This window comes from Homalodisca vitripennis, chromosome 2 (genome assembly GCF_021130785.1).
Source record: "Homalodisca vitripennis isolate AUS2020 chromosome 2, UT_GWSS_2.1, whole genome shotgun sequence".
NCBI classification, from domain to species: Eukaryota; Metazoa; Arthropoda; class Insecta; order Hemiptera; family Cicadellidae; genus Homalodisca; species Homalodisca vitripennis.
Genome location: NC_060208.1, coordinates 99,493,664 through 99,511,950, shown reverse-complemented (window position 1 = coordinate 99,511,950; position 18,287 = coordinate 99,493,664). Strand labels below are relative to the sequence as shown.

General features: G+C 36.4%; 1 protein-coding gene across 1 annotated transcript in view; it reads left to right on the top strand.

Annotated features, from left to right (window-relative positions):
- The window catches only part of LOC124354422 (probable chitinase 10), a 109,228-nt gene that overhangs the window by 67,269 nt on the left and 23,672 nt on the right, over positions 1-18,287 (top strand). The window contains exons 2-3 of the mRNA XM_046804867.1: positions 9,382-9,463; positions 14,826-15,028. Coding sequence (XP_046660823.1) covers positions 9,382-9,463; positions 14,826-15,028 — 285 coding nt within the window. The remainder of the gene's footprint in view (positions 1-9,381; positions 9,464-14,825; positions 15,029-18,287) is intronic.

Below are 18,287 nucleotides of genomic sequence, written 5' to 3'. Positions count from 1 at the left end.
CAAATATGGTTAAATTTAGCATAGAAATCTCGCATCACAATACAAGTTCTGAAATTAATAACAATTGATAAATTATATTTGAAAATAACAAATGTTTACGTTAAACAGTTCACGGTTCAAATTGCCTTCTTTATTTATTAGATTTTTAGTTGCAAACACTTTTAATAATGAGAGCTCCTGCAGTGTTATTACCACAGTTTCCACTTTAGAATAGATTAAACTCATTTTGACGTTCAGTTCAGCATGTCTTCAAAATTGAATCTCGTGCAGTAAGGAGTAATGGCAGTGGATCTCGTGACGGTATACCGAGTGACCCAGTTCGGCAGTCGCCCCGCCCTTACGCAACGCTCTGGAAATTAATACCGCAGGTCGATGTCCGCTGCCCTGCCCACAGACGGGGAAAGGCAGCGTATTGTTTACTTGCCCCCCTCGGAGGTTATATCTCTGTAGCCTATTGTTTACACCGAGACTCGAGTTTGTCAGGTCCGACATCGGTCATTTCCGAGAAAGTTCTCTGACAGTCTGGAGGTTTCCTATTTGGTAGCAAAATATTTTGTAGGAAGCAATGAGCTATAAATTAGTGGTTAATAAAATCCGGACAACAACAAGTTTCCATTCTGAAGGACCCGATGTTCTGAAGGTTTCCAATGTTTGCCGGACCTTGTCCGCGAGGAGCGAAATCTCGGAACAGAATGCTATGTACACGTCAGTACAGTCCATAATTGTAGTAGAACTATATTTTACTGGAAATCGAGAAAGGGGCAGGTAAGGCAGATTGGTATAAGTAAAAATGATTAGTCAAGGATTTGGTAAAAATTTGTACTGTAAGATATATTTCTATATGAACGCCGCGCTGTTGGAAACTCTGGTAGTTGGATGCTGAATGGCAATTAGGAACGATTATATTCACCGTAAGGAGGTCATAAAAGCAGTACTACCATGGTGAGAGGCGGCACGGGCATTAATTATAGCGTTGGTTGCGAGTGCGAGTGGTTGCCCTCGATCTTGCTGCACTCTGGCTGTCAGAGCGAGAACTGTGACGACACTACACCTTGGTGCTGTACACAGTACAGGGCAGATAATCTACATGTGTGCTTTCAGTGATAAGTTTGTGCAATACTTAATTCTTTGTCATTTGAAATTGTACTCATATTTACACTTGTAGGTCTCATGAACCTTACGCCTTTTTTGCCCTTCATATAACATGGGGTGATGAATGTTAGCTACATCAAATACTGTAACTAGAATAAGTATAAGACAAATTTTAAGTTCTGTACAACGGCTTTTCGTGTAGTGAATAAATAGATTTCTTTTCGCAAATTAAAGTTTGCAAGTCGGATGATTGTAGGTTTTGTAGTTATAATGCCTTTTGACAATGACTAAATTAATTCCCCCAGAAAAGGACCTCAATCGGCAGTGTTTCAGCACTTGACTGGCTGCTCCACGGTTGCAGGACCTTGTTGCTGTTTTCATTTTAATAGTTGCACTGACCAACCAATGCGACGCCAGTTCAGAAACGAATGATTCCATTCCCTCCTGGGCGGCTTTATTCGATAAGTTTATTTAGGTGGGTTAACTATCGAGTTGTTAATTTAATCAAGCATATATTTAAGAAGCTGATCAAAGAAATGTTTTACGTAATTTTTGCTGGGATTTCATCTTAAATTAATAATAAATAAATATGTTATATAATAATAACGATAAATTCGGTTTTGAAGAATTTTGAAAAGTAGGGCTTTAGGGAGAGGACAAAAAGTAATATCACTTAGTGTACAGATATTTCGAAGCCAGGAGGAAATTATAAATCATGCCTTTTGATTTAACAATCTTCTGCATTATTTATCATATTATGAAGATTCTTGTCTTCAAAATTCCATATTTTTAAAATGTGGACAAATGCTTGTAGTTCTAACACAAGGTTAGATATTTGACCAAGGAGGGATTTTAGAGTTTTGATAAGAATAATCAATAGACAAAAAGAAAGTTGAACACTATCAAAATTATTATTTAACTCAGATTATCACTATCTGGTAAATGTACCCATGAATAGTCCAAATCAAGGGAGCACTGTTGGAAGACTGCAGTAAAAGACCATTTATACGGCCCAAACCGTAAAATTGCTCAAGTAGGGAATTTATGTAAATGTCAAACCTTGTCCTCAACATTTGGCTCCTTGCACCCACGGGTAACCTTTGGCCTGAAATAGGGAGTTTAAATAACAACTGGGCAGTCGCAGTCGTCTGCTACCTCGCGGCCTGTGGTTGGTTCAGCTGATCGCGGATCAAATCAACCGATTGCAGATGATCTATTGGCACACGATTGTGGCATTTGATAAAGTGAAATGGCAGATGAAGGCATTTAGTGTAACATCTTTCACGAGTTACAAATTAAATTTCAACGTTGATTTCTGTGGCTGGAACGGAGAATTGTGGTTTTGGTGCTGTAGAAGTAAAATACGTTAGTATGTACATTATTACACCGGAAAGAAGAATTTATAGGCAATGCGGAATACACAGATTGTACTGAAAAAATGTTTGATCTTCATAGAGGATTAGTTTTGAGACAACAAAATTAAATAAATATAACAGAATAACCAGTGGTAACTTCGGGTCAGCGTGGATAACTTCGCGTTCGCTCCAAAACGAATAATGTCCTGGTTCGCATAGCGACTCCCAAGGGACTGATGTTTACCAAATTTGCAACTGGTATAGTAAGACTGCGCTAAACGATCAGCCAATCAACCTCGTGGTGCCTAACTGTAGACATATATTTTAGATTTAAGGAAAATACGTTCAAGATTTTACTATTAATAAATTAATTGTAACATTCTCTTGTACATCTAACAAACACAAGGAAACAAAAACCGAGGTAACTTAAATCGTGACAATGTTAAAAACTACACTGATTTTCACACGTAATAAGGTATTGTATCTGTTTTAAGGACACTATCGAATATGCAAACAATTGCATAAGTATATAAGAATGCATATTAACGCTTTGTTATCTAGTTCTAAGCTATGTTTAACATTTAAAAACTCTTGGTTTTCGTAGTAATGTTAAAATGACTATTTATACGTAAGAGGCAGAAAAGAAAGCGAGAGAGTACATACTTTGTACCTTCCCATTACTTGAGACGAGTAATGTCAATCAGCACCATGGAAGCAGCCAAAATGACATATTTCTCATTGTTTGAGGGCAACCTGAGATATGGGATTGTGCTTTGGGGAGCGGCTTCACATCACAACCTTCAACGGGTGCTGATACTCCAGAAAAAAGCCGTGAGAATGCTGGCCGGTTTGGAGTGGAGGGAGAGCTGCAGAGAACCTTTCAAGAATCTCCAAATCCTCACGGTGATCAACATCTACATACTGGAAGTCATCACTGCAGCCTGCCGCTCCAGCATTCCTTGCCGCAACGAGATGGTGCACAGCTACAACACCAGACATGCTCGGGATTTTAATCTCTCAACGCACAACACCTCAAGATTTGAGAAAAAACCTTCCTACGCTGGTGCCAGACTCTACAACCGGCTGCCTGAACAACTCAAGAGCTCCAGCCCTCACATACTGAAGTCCCGACTCAAAGACTGGTTACAGCAAAGACCATTTTATAGTGTTGCCGAGTTTTTATCCTGGTCAGGTACATGACCTGAACAAGGCAGAGACTGTTCTCTTTGACAGTGTGTAATTTATCATTGACGCTATTTCATTCTTGAAGTCTGTAAATAAAGTTTCTCTCTCTCTCTCTCTCTCTCTCTCTCTCTCTCTCTCTCTCTCTCTCTCTCTTTCCGGAAGCCATCCTCCGTCCGTTTTTTTTCCATGATACCAAGAACTTCATAACACATGTTGGTAAGTAACTGTACTCGGTTTTGTAATTAGTTTATCGTGTGTTTTCCATCATTGTTATCTATAAGATTAGTGGAATTTTATAGACATACGTCAAGACATAATGAACCAGTGACTACCATTTTCACTAGTGATGTAGAAGTAGAGTTTCACACCAAATTTTAAACTTCTAGGTCAACTTGTTTTATACTTAACGTGTGTACAGATATACTATATTGGATTACGTGCATCAGCAACTCACGGGACAGGCTGAGCGTTTAGCAGGAATTAGCAAAAATATTCACCCATATTAGGAATTTCGGAATTAAAAATTACTGTAAATTACTGCCCAAGACTCCAATAGTAGCTCAAACAGTTCAGCTGTTATTAGTGATATGTGGTTACGGGACGAAACAAAGACCGTGCTTTTTGACAGACCTACAGGAGATTTTTACTTAACAGACATATCAGGAATTTCGTTCTCTACAAGTTATATTCTCGCAACATTGTACATTGTTTTTGGAACGTTAATAACGTTTTACCATCATAAATTATTACATGAAAATTTGTCCATATAATATACTATTTTCTGAATTATTGAGTTAGACATTTCATTATATAAGATATTAACTTTACAAGCTTACTCCAATTTGTAAATCGGAGTTTTTAAATTCTTTAAATTATCTCGCATAAAAACTGCCCTCTCCTCCCCCCAATATTTTTGGCACCCCATCTCACAAGTTCGCTTGGGAATTCAAGCGACCGTGCACAAGACCAGACAAACAACTTTTCGATCATCAGTTTGTTTCAAGAAAGGGAACATATTTAACAAAACATATCTTAAAACATCGATATATAATATGATTAGTTATTATCGTTCTGAGACTTCAATGATTTGCACTCTTGGGCAAAGAAGCTACAAAAACGTGCAACATATACTAAGTGCCCGTTGTGCGTTGGGCAGTGTACCTTATTACTAATAGCAGCTGTTAACAATGGACGGAAGACACGTACGTGATCATTCTGAAAACTGTTGGCAACAGTGGCAATCTGTAATTGGCGAATCTGCCGCCGGGCGCGCCACCTGTAGCTGCTTTCTCCAGACCGGAAGTGGATATCAATCATTCGCGCGACGGAGGCACAGTGAAAACGCCACGGCCTTCTGTGGTGACAGCGGCACCGACGTTAATAAACTGTATGAAATGCCATTGTTGACCTATCGGCTAATGTGTTCAATCGATCGAATCGTTTCTTGCAAAAAATGACTAATGCAAGAGACAGAGTTCATTAAAGTAAACACCACACCACTTAAATGATAAGTGGTAAGAACGTAATGGTTACTTTTTACATCTCCCTTTCTACGGATGTTCGTGACTTTCAGTGCTATAACGTAGAACGCCTTAATTCTATAACAAAAACCTGAATCAACTCGTAATTAATAAATAATAATTTCCTTCAAGTGCCTGAAAAAACCAAACTAGCTAAAAACAAGGTACCGACCTCGATTATTTTAAAACAAGCGACACATAAAGATTACTACTTTAGTTATTTCATTGATTGTTTTACACGGGTTGAGGATTATAAAAAAAAAGGCTTTCAAAGGCAAATATCTTTATATATAAAACAGTATTATTTAAATAAAACTGTTACGGTATTTATGTTGATTTGTAAGTGTAAGAGTTTATAGAATTTTAAAATTTAAAAATTCTATATGAAAATATAGTACATTACCTTGCATATAATGTTTAAATTAATATTTAACATAATAGATGCATTCTTTTTAAATTGTTTTTTTCTGCTTGTTATCAAGAATGCTCTTTGTTAAAATAAGTATCCTAACATATCCGTACTCAGACCGGGTTTTTCGGACAATTTTACTGCCCTCCCCCCACATTTATATTTGAAAGGACCTTGTCCGTTGGTGGGGCATGACTAAGTACGGCCCTGCTTCTGAAACACTTGTAAATAAAATTATTTTAAATCCTTATGTATTAAATCGATTATTATTTAATAAAAAAAAACAATTTAGCATTAACTTATGACAACAATCGCAAGTACCTTAATAGATTTACCTACAGACATGTTCTCCAAGTTTGATCACCATAACAGTGTTTAGTTTTTGAGATATGATATCCAAAGAGAATAAATGTATGATTTATGAAATTAACCGTAGTTCTAACTTTATTGTATTCTAAAAACACTTTAAATTTGCCATAAGTAATTTATTATAACTTTTGCAACCATTATTTCACACTTGTAATAAAAAATAAGGATAGGAAAAATAGTCTCCTTCTCTAAACCGTAAATCCGTTCTGTATACCAACGAATTTAAGGTACAAAAATAAAGCTATTGATTCCACGGACGATACTGATTATACACGTTAGTATTAGAGTGGCGTTAACAAATGTTTTATCACCATTGAGGTAAAATTGTCGTTAGAAAGTTCAATCATGAGGATTAGAACAAATACAGGTCCAAGCTCACGTCCTTGAGAGACCCTAAATATGATGTAGTCTGTACAAACGAATGACACTTTATCATAACAACATTTTCACAAGTTCTCTCCATCAAAACTAAACACCGTCCAAAAAGCCGCGTCACCCATCGAACCAAAGACCTCTAAAGTGCACGCTTACACTGCGATAGACTCAGTGTTCAATAGCGTGTGATTAAAATGGTAGTGGCATTGTTTAGGCACAATGTGCATTGTGGTCCAAAAATGGCGGCTTAAACTGCGCTCCAAGGTTTGCTTTTTAATTAAATGGCCGGACACCCTTCACTGGACAGACCTTTGCGGTTTAAAATCCTCGTTGGATAATCGTTCGGAATACTCGTCGTCGTGGTGGAGTTTAGTCTTATTCAGTCGTATCAAACAGCAAGAAGACGTCTCTGCCCGCTTTGCTGGCTAAATGATTTCTTTAGTACTAAGAATGCAAAATCTGCTTCATAACGCTTCATTTTACAGTTATTACTTTATACCTGAAAGTAGGTTAGATATTATTACATGTACATTAATAGTTTGTTTAATTTGAAATTAATAAAGAAATGATCGTACAATAATTAATTTCCATTGTACATATATTATAATTGTCTTTGTAATACACATTTTTATCATTTTGCTTCAGATAAATTTGTATCGTGTTTTTAAGAACAAATTCTGAAACGAATGATCAAGAACATTCAATAATCTATATTCGTATAAAACTGCTGTGTAGTGTAATTTATTCTGTTCAAATCAATAATAACTTTGTTACTTTCATGACTAAGGAAGAGTACAGGTAGAAAGTAAATGTAGGTGAATTTAGTTTATGTAGTATCCGATGGAAAATATGATATACCTTATGCTATATTTAACCTACTATTTAAGCTGTCATGGCTGTTCGTGATTTTGGTATTATTTTCAGTACTGGTTTTGATCAAACATTCTTCTTGTTGTTTTTGTAATTGATTTACATAATTGGAATAAAAGATATTTGAATCTTAATTCTTATGCCTAAGCAGCCACTGTCTGACTAATATCATAATTTTCTTGGTTCACACCGCATCTAAAATTGATAATCTTGAAATTGAGGAGAGGCACCTCCAATCAACCATTGTTAAACCACAACTGGCACGACCAATAATACAAATACTCAGGTACACAACCAAACTGTTCGTGGTTGGCTGGAACGTAACCAGTCACCAATCATTCTGATTAACCAGCGATATTTTCCATTATATGAATTATCTTCTTGATCCTTGAGGCTTCTCTCACCTTCCTTCGAATAATAGTATGATTGTTTGGAAGTATTATGTTTTGTTAAATTCTTTTTAATGTTTGGGTTTGCCACTATGTTCTGCCGTCGCTGATTTCCCACATCCTGATGATATGTGAATTCAATGATTTCATGAACAATTAGATATACTTTTCGGTATCGTTTACTTATCGTAGACAGATCAATTATCACAGGAACTCTCGTAGACTGCAGGTTTACAATTTGAATTATGAATCAGAAAACTTAGATATAGTAAAGATTTGTTAATTTATTTCATTGCTTTGTACACAAAATGTAATGTAAATGAATGTCCATTGTCTTCAACGGATTTACATTATTGGATCTTTCATGTACTATATTATACTGTAGTGTTTTGTGACGTATAAGTGTGAGTGCGCTACGTAATCTCTAGAATTAGTGAACTGTATAACGTGGATTCCAAATCACTAAGGTGTTAGTGTGAATATAGTATACGTACTCTTGCAAAGGTATTTAAATCAACTTTGGTTAGTAAAGAGATTTGATATTTTTACTGGATTCGGGAGGCTGAAAATATAGCCATTACTGAAATATGTGAGGCTGAGAGAGAATCCACATAAAATTGGACGTTTTTTGTTGTTATTGGCCAACAAGATTTAATTCCTTATAGAATAGTTTAAAGTAGCAATCTACCGTGGATATTTGCTAGGCAAGACCTATTCTTCGTACTGCACCGATTGCGCTTGTCATTATACCCCCAACAAATATTTGTTTTAAAAGCTAGATTGTAAAAGTCACCTCTCAAATAATTGCTTATGGTTGCGCGTCGTAGAATATTGGCAATAAAACGGTAAGAGGATCAGTTTGCAGAAGAAAAGAACGACAAAGATCGGTGTCTGGCTTAGTTCCAATAATCAACCCGGTGGTGTATAAATTAATCAGCTCAAGGTCACAGGTTGGCCTTCGGTGTCGACTAGCGGCCAGTATCACCTTGAACTTGCCCGTTTGACATTTGGTTCAGGAACTGGACGGCCAGCACAATATCTGGAACCAGCAGAATGTTATATACCCGCCACGCCCCGCGTTGTTACCTGTTGTGTGGCGCTCTCTGGACACGATTGGAGTTAGAGACGCCAAATTGACATAACACACATAGTAAACACTATGCGTTTGTTTGAGTGTTTATCGATGATGTTTGTTTTATTCTTAGGACATACATTTTTTGTTTTTATAATTGAAAAGTCACAGACACAGTCGTCTCCAGGAAGAGCCCAGCCAGCTCTTTGTTGCTTGGCAGGCCACAATTTTTAAATAACCTATCGTATCTGATCGTTATAACAGTGAGTCTTTCCCAAAACCCTGCAAAAGATATAAGGGACTAAGGAGATATGGAGGGATATAAGGGGAGGATGAGCAGTAGAGCTATGCGGAGCCACCCTCTATGTCAACCTGTACTATGTGGTAAACGGATAAGTTAAAAGAGGTGTGTATTGTGGATACCAGAATAATAGTCTCTTCTACGTAACATTTCCTGGACACTTTCTAATATATTTCATTTCTTTATTCTATTACTCTTGTTTATACTGTACATTTTTATTTAGCGAAAACCCAGAGGTTATGTGGATTATCCCCCAGCATTATGACGATGTAGCTGTAAAATGCTTCTTAAGACCCTTTGGGTAAAATTTGGAAACATTAACATTTTTTATTTAATTTATTATTAACCTATATTTATTACGAGTTTAGGTTCGTTACATACTTTGAATCGTAATGCACGATGTTTAAATGTACTGTCTTAAATTCGTATTTGTTGGTGTTTCAGATGTCTACCACAAGAGTGCAGCACTTACTGCTGCTAGTCCTCGCCCTAGCGGTTATTATTCACACCACACACAGTGCACAGAGTAAGTATTATAACTATTCAGTTAGATACATTTTCAAATAATTAAACTTATATAATTGCTCAAACTTTGAGAATTTACATTTTCTAGATATAAATATACAAATTTTAAAAATGTTTATTATTATATCACAAAACCCATAGTATTATGACAACCATTTGAAGGTAAAATTCGTATAATCCTCTATCTTAATGAAAAAGTTCATAAATTTTACAGTCTTTCTGTTGCAATTCCTGAAACATGATCAATCCCGAAATTCTGCTGGTCATTTGAGAGCTGATTGAATGTTTAAACTTGGTCGATCATTGAAGTTAAACAGATTAAATCGAATCCATCTCGAAACATTTGAAACCATCTAACAAATATTAGTTGAACATCTTTTTTTCTATGTGCTTAATAAGAAACAAACTTCCTCTCCTGACTCAATCCCTGAACTAAAAAGCTGCTACAGTCTTAGAAAATACTCAATGGAGTATAATTAAACTTTTCAGAAAATGGATTAATTTTGACTTAACTGGATTCTGTTTCAATGGTCCTTTAAGATAAAAGAACACAACTAAAATACATAAAAGCCTTAAAGAACTAAAGTATATATAGGTTTGCTCTTTATTGATATAATCTCAAAATGACATTAACAATAGATTTGTTTTCCCCAACGAAGTACTCTGCATTAAATTCCAATTTCAACCTTATGGCTATGACAAGGTTTTCCACTTGGCTGGCATGTGTACCCTTCTAGCCCAAATCACCTCACGAGTGTTGTCTAATTACCAGTTTCAGAAGTCCCTCATATTGAAGAATCCCAGTTCCCAGGTTTGCTAGTGTAGGACGAGAAATGATGGAGAAGAGATATCTTACAATTCCTGACTTGGGTATTCCTGACTAAGAGACTTACACACAATAACCTTGACTGTTGAAGGATCTCAGAAATGTTGGAGAAATATCTTACAATTCCAGACTTGGGTATTCCTGACTAAGAGACTTACACACAATAACCTTGACTGTTAAAGGATCTCAGAAATGTTGGAGAGATATCTTACAATTCCTGACTTGGGTATTCCTGACTAAGAGACTTACACACAATAACCTTGACTGTTAAAGGATCTCAGAAATGATGGAGAGATATCTTACAATTCCTGACTTGGGTATTCCTGACTAAGAGACTTACACACAATAACCTTGACTGTTAAAGGATCTCAGAAATGATGGAGAGATATCTTACAATTCCTGACTTGGGTATTCCTGACTAAGAGACTTACACACAATAACCTTGACTGTTAAAGGATCTCAGAAATGATGGAGAGATATCTTACAATTCCAGACTTGGGTATTCCTGACTAAGAAACTTACACACAATAACCTTGACTGTTAAAGGATCTCAGAAATGTTGGAGAGATATCTTACAATTCCTGACTTGGGTATTCCTGACTAAGAGACTTACACACAATAACCTTGACTGTTAAAGGATCTCAGAAATGATGGAGAGATATCTTACAATTCCTGACTTGGGTATTCCTGACTAAGAGACTTACACACAATAACCTTGACTGTTAAAGGATCTCAGAAATGATGGAGAGATATCTTACAATTCCTGACTTGGGTATTCCTGACTAAGAGACTTACACACAATAACCTTGACTGTTAAAGGATCTCAGAAATGATGGAGAGATATCTTACAATTCCTGACTTGGGTATTCCTGACTAAGAGACTTACACACAATAACCTTGACTGTTGAAGGATCTCAGAAATGTTGGAGAGATATCTTACAATTCCTGACTTGGGTATTCCTGACTAAGAGACTTACACACAATAACCTTGACTGTTAAAGGATCTCAGAAATGATGGAGAGATATCTTACAATTCCTGACTTGGGTATTCCTGACTAAGAGACTTACACACAATAACCTTGACTGTTAAAGGATCTCAGAAATGTTGGAGAAATATCGGTGACCCTTGATACTGTCTATTGATGTTCAATTCCGGTTTTTGCAGACACCAGACGGTTTTGCAATGATTCTCACTGATCTCTGAAAGTACAGGGATACCACACAGAATTTGATACTGTGTGTGTTCGGTCATACTGATGGAGACGAAGAGTTTTTATTCTCGTAGTTAGAGCCGAGGTATGGTTTGAAGTTGAAGATTTCTCTGCATAAGTATGGATAACCTTAACGGAAATGTATAGATACTTTGCCAGCCAAGTAACACAGGAGTATCAAAGTGTGTCTATTTTGAACTGCAGAAAATTTAGTTGCTCGGGATCCACTACTTAAATATTCAAACAAATGTTTGTTTGTACAATGTTATTGTTAGTAATTGAGAGGAGCGAAACCTCTAAACACTTCACCATAGCCTAAATTTGGAAATGGGTTTGGACCGTTTTTCCTTAAAAACGTACTATCGATTAAAATGTCACTGGCGTAGAAAGAATAATCTATAAAAAATGTAAATCTAGATAAAGCGCAGAAATTATTTTCTAACGGACGTGTTTCTGGAAATTATAGTAACCAAATTTAATAATTTGTGCATTTTATCAATACTTAATTGCATACTTAGTTTATATCTTAACAACTGTTGTATTGGTCAAAGAACATTATATAAAAAGCCTTTGTCATTAATACATATCACAATTTTGAGGGTAGGCTACGTTCTAAAAATATATATGATTTACGCTACCCGATTGTTTGCTAATTATTAAGAAAAGATTGGTTTATTTTATTTTTTATTATATGATAATGTTGAAATTGGAATATATGTAATACTGTATCAATAAAATATATTCATAAACCTTCGGAATTTATATAAAAGTATTTAAATGTACATAAAATATATTATTTCTTATTTCAATTCATTATTTATATTGTTCTACTGGTAATAATTAAAACGCAAACTCTATTCTGAATGGTTACGTAAGGTTGGCTTGGTCGCACGCATCTGATTACCGTGGCTGTGGCTGGTTATTAGCTGTGATTGGTAGGTTTCTCCGGTCTTTTCCGCAGTTCCTCGCCTCTGTTACATTCCGCCGTTCCCTTCTCCCAGGTGCGTCACGTCATTTAGGAAGGAACCACACGGTGCGTTATGGCTGTCGTTAACAACGCGATGTGACTGTTACCTAATCTTATCTCATGAATAAATAATGATATTTGGTACTTGATTTCATACGGAAATATCAAGGTGGACCGTACTGGAGAAAGGGTGTTTTATTACGATATAAAAATGTTTGTAAAATGGAACCATCCAAAGCCAAGATTACTTTCTTTTACAAAATAGAAATGCTAAATACCAACAAAGAAATAAAATATTTTTCTACAAGTAAGCCTGCCTATTTGGTGTAGTATTTGAGTAATCAATATAATATAAAGACCCAACCGGTATAAGTTTTAAATTAATCTTGCAAAACACGAAATAGTGAAAATACAATCTATATATAAGTAGAAATACTTTAAATAAAGGAACTATGTAAAATGACAGTTGCGACTGTTTCATTAAACTTGTCTGCATAGAATGTTAGTTCTTTTAAAGGCACACATCAATAGTAAGGCGTCAATAGCGTGATGTTAGTGATGTCTATAAGTTTAAATATTAGTTTGAGTAATTTACCTGTGGAGAAAAGTGTACAGTCAAATGTCCAATACATTTATAAACGAGTAAAATTGTACGGATAACAGACAAGAGGAACAAGTTTGGGACTAGAAGGAAGTCTTTGAGGAACGCCGAGTCGGGATAAAAACAACTTTAGACAACGGTTATTGATTGTTTAGGCTTTAATTAAGTTAAATTAATTCACAACAGTGTAATCCTCAGCGAACACGATAACCCGAGAAAGTTCCAACTCTAGCAGTGGTGGGCCTACCTATATTTTCTCCAGCAGACTGTAATTATCTGCTAATATTGTCAAGTCTACTTTCCCTCGCTCGGTTACAGCCGATCGATCAAAACATAGCCTCGAAATTGACAAATAGCGACTTTCCTTATAGTCTCGGCCAGTGGTGGTATCTGTGACGCTCTGACTACTTGACTTCTGACATTTTGCGCGTATTTTCACTGGTTTGAGTATAAACCTTAACAATATTATTATATTTATAAAACATTTTATCTCGATGTCCTGTGTGACAACAAAGTTAGTATACTGTAGTAACATTAAGCAGTAGTGACACATAGTTTCCCGCACCTTTTATTTACTGAAACCAAATAAGATATTAGCGCTGTGAACATTAAATATTAGCTTGAAATAAATATCGGTTATCTTTTAAAAGATAAATGTCCGGTGTTCAGATCTGTTGAGTGTTAGTTATTTTGAAGCTTTATCCGACTTAAGAACAATGTTATTATTATTACAATCGTTTTTAAAGTTATGAAAATTTTACTAACACGTTAATGGCTCTAGTAACTTAATGTTACATTATATTTGGTCATCAAAAGCTGTTGATAAGTTTTAATACACGATTTAGTGTTAGATGTACAAAGACCAGTTCGTCCTCATAGTGGATAGCCTGCCTCAAATATCGCGGCAGTGAGCAACAGTGTCTTTGACAATGATTGAACCCCGAATATCCATTGTTATTAATAGTTGGCCATTACCTATAGTACTGGGCGATGCGATGGAGAGTAATCAAGTTAATGGTAAATGTTAAAAGAAAATCGGATTGTTTAATTAAAGGTGAGTTTCATTTGTGTTGATAGTGAACAAGCAATAATGTTTTGAAATCCACAGGATTTTTCATGATAAATCATACATCCAAAAAAGTGAAACGTACAGGTATTGGAACATACTTGTACTTGTACTTGACTTACGGTTATAACCGAATATAATGGGCAGGTGTTATCATTGAGTAATTCCTTATATTTGTCTGATTGATACACGGTTTCTGCAAGTGTGTGAAGATTGTTGAAAGTAAATAAAATTGTAGAATTTAATGCAGTATCAATACTGCAAAATCTTGTAGGGTGTACTGAGAAAATTGTATAACAAGACCCTTGACGAAGGCGCCCGACATTTAACTATGCATTTTATTATGGTCCAAGCAGCGAAGACGCCATAATGTCTTAGAAATACTGATATCACACTGACGGGTCGATGGATGTTTTTAAGAGATCTCATCATGGGATGATCTACTAATGGGAAGGCCATCAACACATTATTAGCTCGTTGATAACACAACGTTGCATTTGGAACGTGACCTTCGAATTTTTCTGCATCAAAAAGAAATGTTTTTTTTACGACATTTATAGTAATTTTCAGTTATGCTTACACGTTTGTTTTAGTTAAACTTATCTGGATAGTTTTCATAACCAGATAGTAAACTAAACAATTTCAATTTACTAATTCAAAGTGAACTGTCTTATGTGTGATTCGTATTGCAGCGGTGAGAAGAAGACTAAGGAGGCCCACAACGGTGGCAAGTGCAGTGACCAAGGTGCGAGGGGACCAGGAGGCCTCGGCTAGCGTGAACAGGTTCAAAGTCCGGACCAGGGAACGAGTGGTGCCGGGTCTGCTGAGCAGGAAGTCCAGCAGCACAGCAGTCAGCAGCGGCAGCAGTAGTAGCAAGGATGACAGCGGCTACAAGGTAGGTCTTGATGCTACAGAAAAGATCGTATTTTGTCAAATATCTTTCATCGTGAGTGTGGAAGACAATCTGGTGCTATTTGAAGAGATCTAGTTGCTAGGTTCGTTGAGTTATAATTCTATCCTAGTACAGTAGAGTGTCGATTATCCGAAAGTCGGTCATCCTACACGCCGGTTAACCGAAAGCCAAATCCCGCTGAAATTTTACGATTGGTCAGCCCTATCCGTCTTAAGTCGTGTATTATGATTATAAATGCTCTTACTGTCGCCGGATCTTAGATGGAGCTGTGTGCTTTTGTGCATGCCTACCACTTGTTCCTTCGCATCGTTGGCATCGGTTATATTGTTGAAAATCATTGAAAAGTTCATATTCATTGATAAGTAAATTGTATAGGTAAAAATCGCATGATTACCAGCAGATCGGCAGTATTATTTATAGGATCTATATCATCTACATTACCATGCACACGCAGCGACGCTCACGGATTAGTTTCTCTGGCGATATTAAAAACCAGCAACTAAAGGTTTAAGAGCCTAAAGATAATATTGATGAAGATAACATCTTGGTTGAAAAAGATCCGACCAATGAAGAAGCCTTCCAGTCAAAGTGACTGGCATTAAAAGGTTGGACCAACAATATGAATATGATGCTGTGCAGCTACTGTATTTAAAACACCTACGAGGCTTGGCGGCAAAAAACTGGTGTCAAATATTAAGCAAACAAACATGTTCAACTTTTTGTTTTAGGTTAAATTTTGAACTGTTTTATCATAAGTATAATATAACTTTTGAATGATTTAGTACTGTTCCTATTTTACCTTATTTTAAGTAAATTTTGTATTGTTTCTACGATATCTAAGTCACTGAGCCAAAATTGTATTTACAGAATGTGCAATTCCTATTTTATGTGTTACCTTCTATATTTTATACTTTCGTGTGATATTAAAAGGTGTTATGGTGTGTTCCAGTTCAAAAACATGTTTTAGCTGTCCTACCCATTCCCCTACAAAAACGCAGATGTTGTTTACAGTGATGTTCGATTATCCCAAAAATCGGTTATCCGAAAACCCCCCGCACAAATTGTTTTGGATGCTCTACTGTATTTGAATTGGTGACAACGGTGACGTAAAGGAACGAGCTGCAAGAAAAGTTTATAGATTCATATTGGAAGAAAAAATGAAATTTAAGGATTAAACTAAGAATCAGGATGTTGAAAATCTGTTCATTTTTGGCTCTACAAAGTTATAAAAACTAAACATCCTTGGTTAAAAAAACATCCATAACAAAAAACACACATTCTTGAGCAGTTTAATCAGATAAACTCTGCACAGCTGTATAACAGATATCAGATGTGACTATAAGGAAATCCGGGATATCATTCATCACGACTAACTAACAGTTGACTAAAGACCAAAATACTTGCCTTCAACCTGTCCCAAGCAAGGTCTAGTCGTGTGAACCGCTCAGTGGCTTCTCATATAGTAGTAGCCTTATACACAGCAGAAGGTACCTTAACCTTCTCTTGTCAGATTAACGAACAAGGAAACATTACCCTAAGACATTGTACCATTGGCCGGTCTTGTTGAACTAATCTTGACCTTCCAGACGGGCTGATCACGTGACCGATAAAAGCACGTTACTCACTCAACATGAATCACTAAGACAAGTCACTCCGGTGTTTGGCTACTACCTTCCGCCGTTTCACCTTGGGATTCTAGTGACGTAACTCGGCCTTCTGAGGATATAGTTGCCCGTTTGTTTAATCAGAGAATCTCATTGCTCGAGGTGTAATCGTGATGTAATCGTGATGTAACAAACATAGGATAAAAATACAAACATGATCCAACCAAATCATGTTTTAGCATTACTTTATGATCTAAGTCTCACTCATTTTCATTAATATTTTGACGCAGGCACAAGACAAATCCAAAGATGAAGGATCAGGATTTAGGAGGAAATGGGCTTCTAAATTTAAGTATTGATCTAATCTAACATTGGCCATGTTAGTCTAACTTGTTTTTACATACATACATATTCAGTGATCATCAAAAACATAGGACATTGATCATTCGAATTTAAAGGGCCAGAACAAGGGGTTTCAGTACCTTCATGCCTCCTAAATGATACCTGTCAAAATTGCTCTGCTGCTGCTGGTTCAAGGGATCCATTCTCCCGTCGAAGTAACGAGCCCATTGGGTATCTACATCCAACCAGGATATTCAACGTAACGTAGATTACGCCAAATAATCCAAGAAGAAGTGGAGGAGATTTAAGAGTGATGATTGATGTTTTTAACTCCGGATAAAGCATCCATGCACTTTTTTACAACCCAACTTACTGTACCCAATGTTTGTCACTTCACAGGTAAAACCCATTTAGGATTCCACTATGAATACAAAAACCCATAATCTCTTTAATAACAATGAAAAAACACTACAAGCATCATCAGTACAGGTGCTTCAATAAGAATGCAAGACTCGTCCTCGGCTGGAAAGTAGACCTGTTACGTGGTCTTACGAAACGTGGGATTAATTAGTCGAAGACCGGAAACGCCATACCGTCGCGTTGTACCGGACGTGTTATCTATTGCCACCATTGTCAGTCGACAATGAGAGGCGCGAAACGGCCGATTGAATGGGAACAGCGGTGAGAAGTGAGGTTATGTTATGAAACAGCTGACGACAGCGTAGCCACAGCCTGTAAGATATCATGTCTGCCGGCCGTTGTATGAGTGTAATGACACAGCCACTGCCTCCGGGGCTCTCGACGATAAGGGGATTTAGAAATGAAAGCGGGCACGTCACGGCTGAGCGGGTCGACCGCAAGAAATAAACGTGCTGTGGAGAAATATAGCTGTAAATTATGATAATTGTGTTTAACACTCGGTGGGATTTAGAAGTGTAAAACTATTGACTTTTACAGCTCGATTTTATGTTATATTTATAGAAAAACGGCCCACACTACTTTCTCCGGATTTAATTCACTTTCTAGATAATACTTGATAGTTACTGTGTAGTGTGTACGGAATTTAGAAAGTTTATATTTTAACTGTTCGTTTCCTGTTCAAAATTATCAGTAGTCGGGCACAGTTACAATAATTTTGTTCTTTTCACAACGCAAAACAGTTTAACCAGCAATTGGATATTTTAACTTAGTTTAGCATTTATTACCACAATAAAACTCACATTACCTACAAGTTAAAAACTTCCATGACTGTTTTTATGGTAACCATGAAAATGACATTATTACCTTCCTCCTTA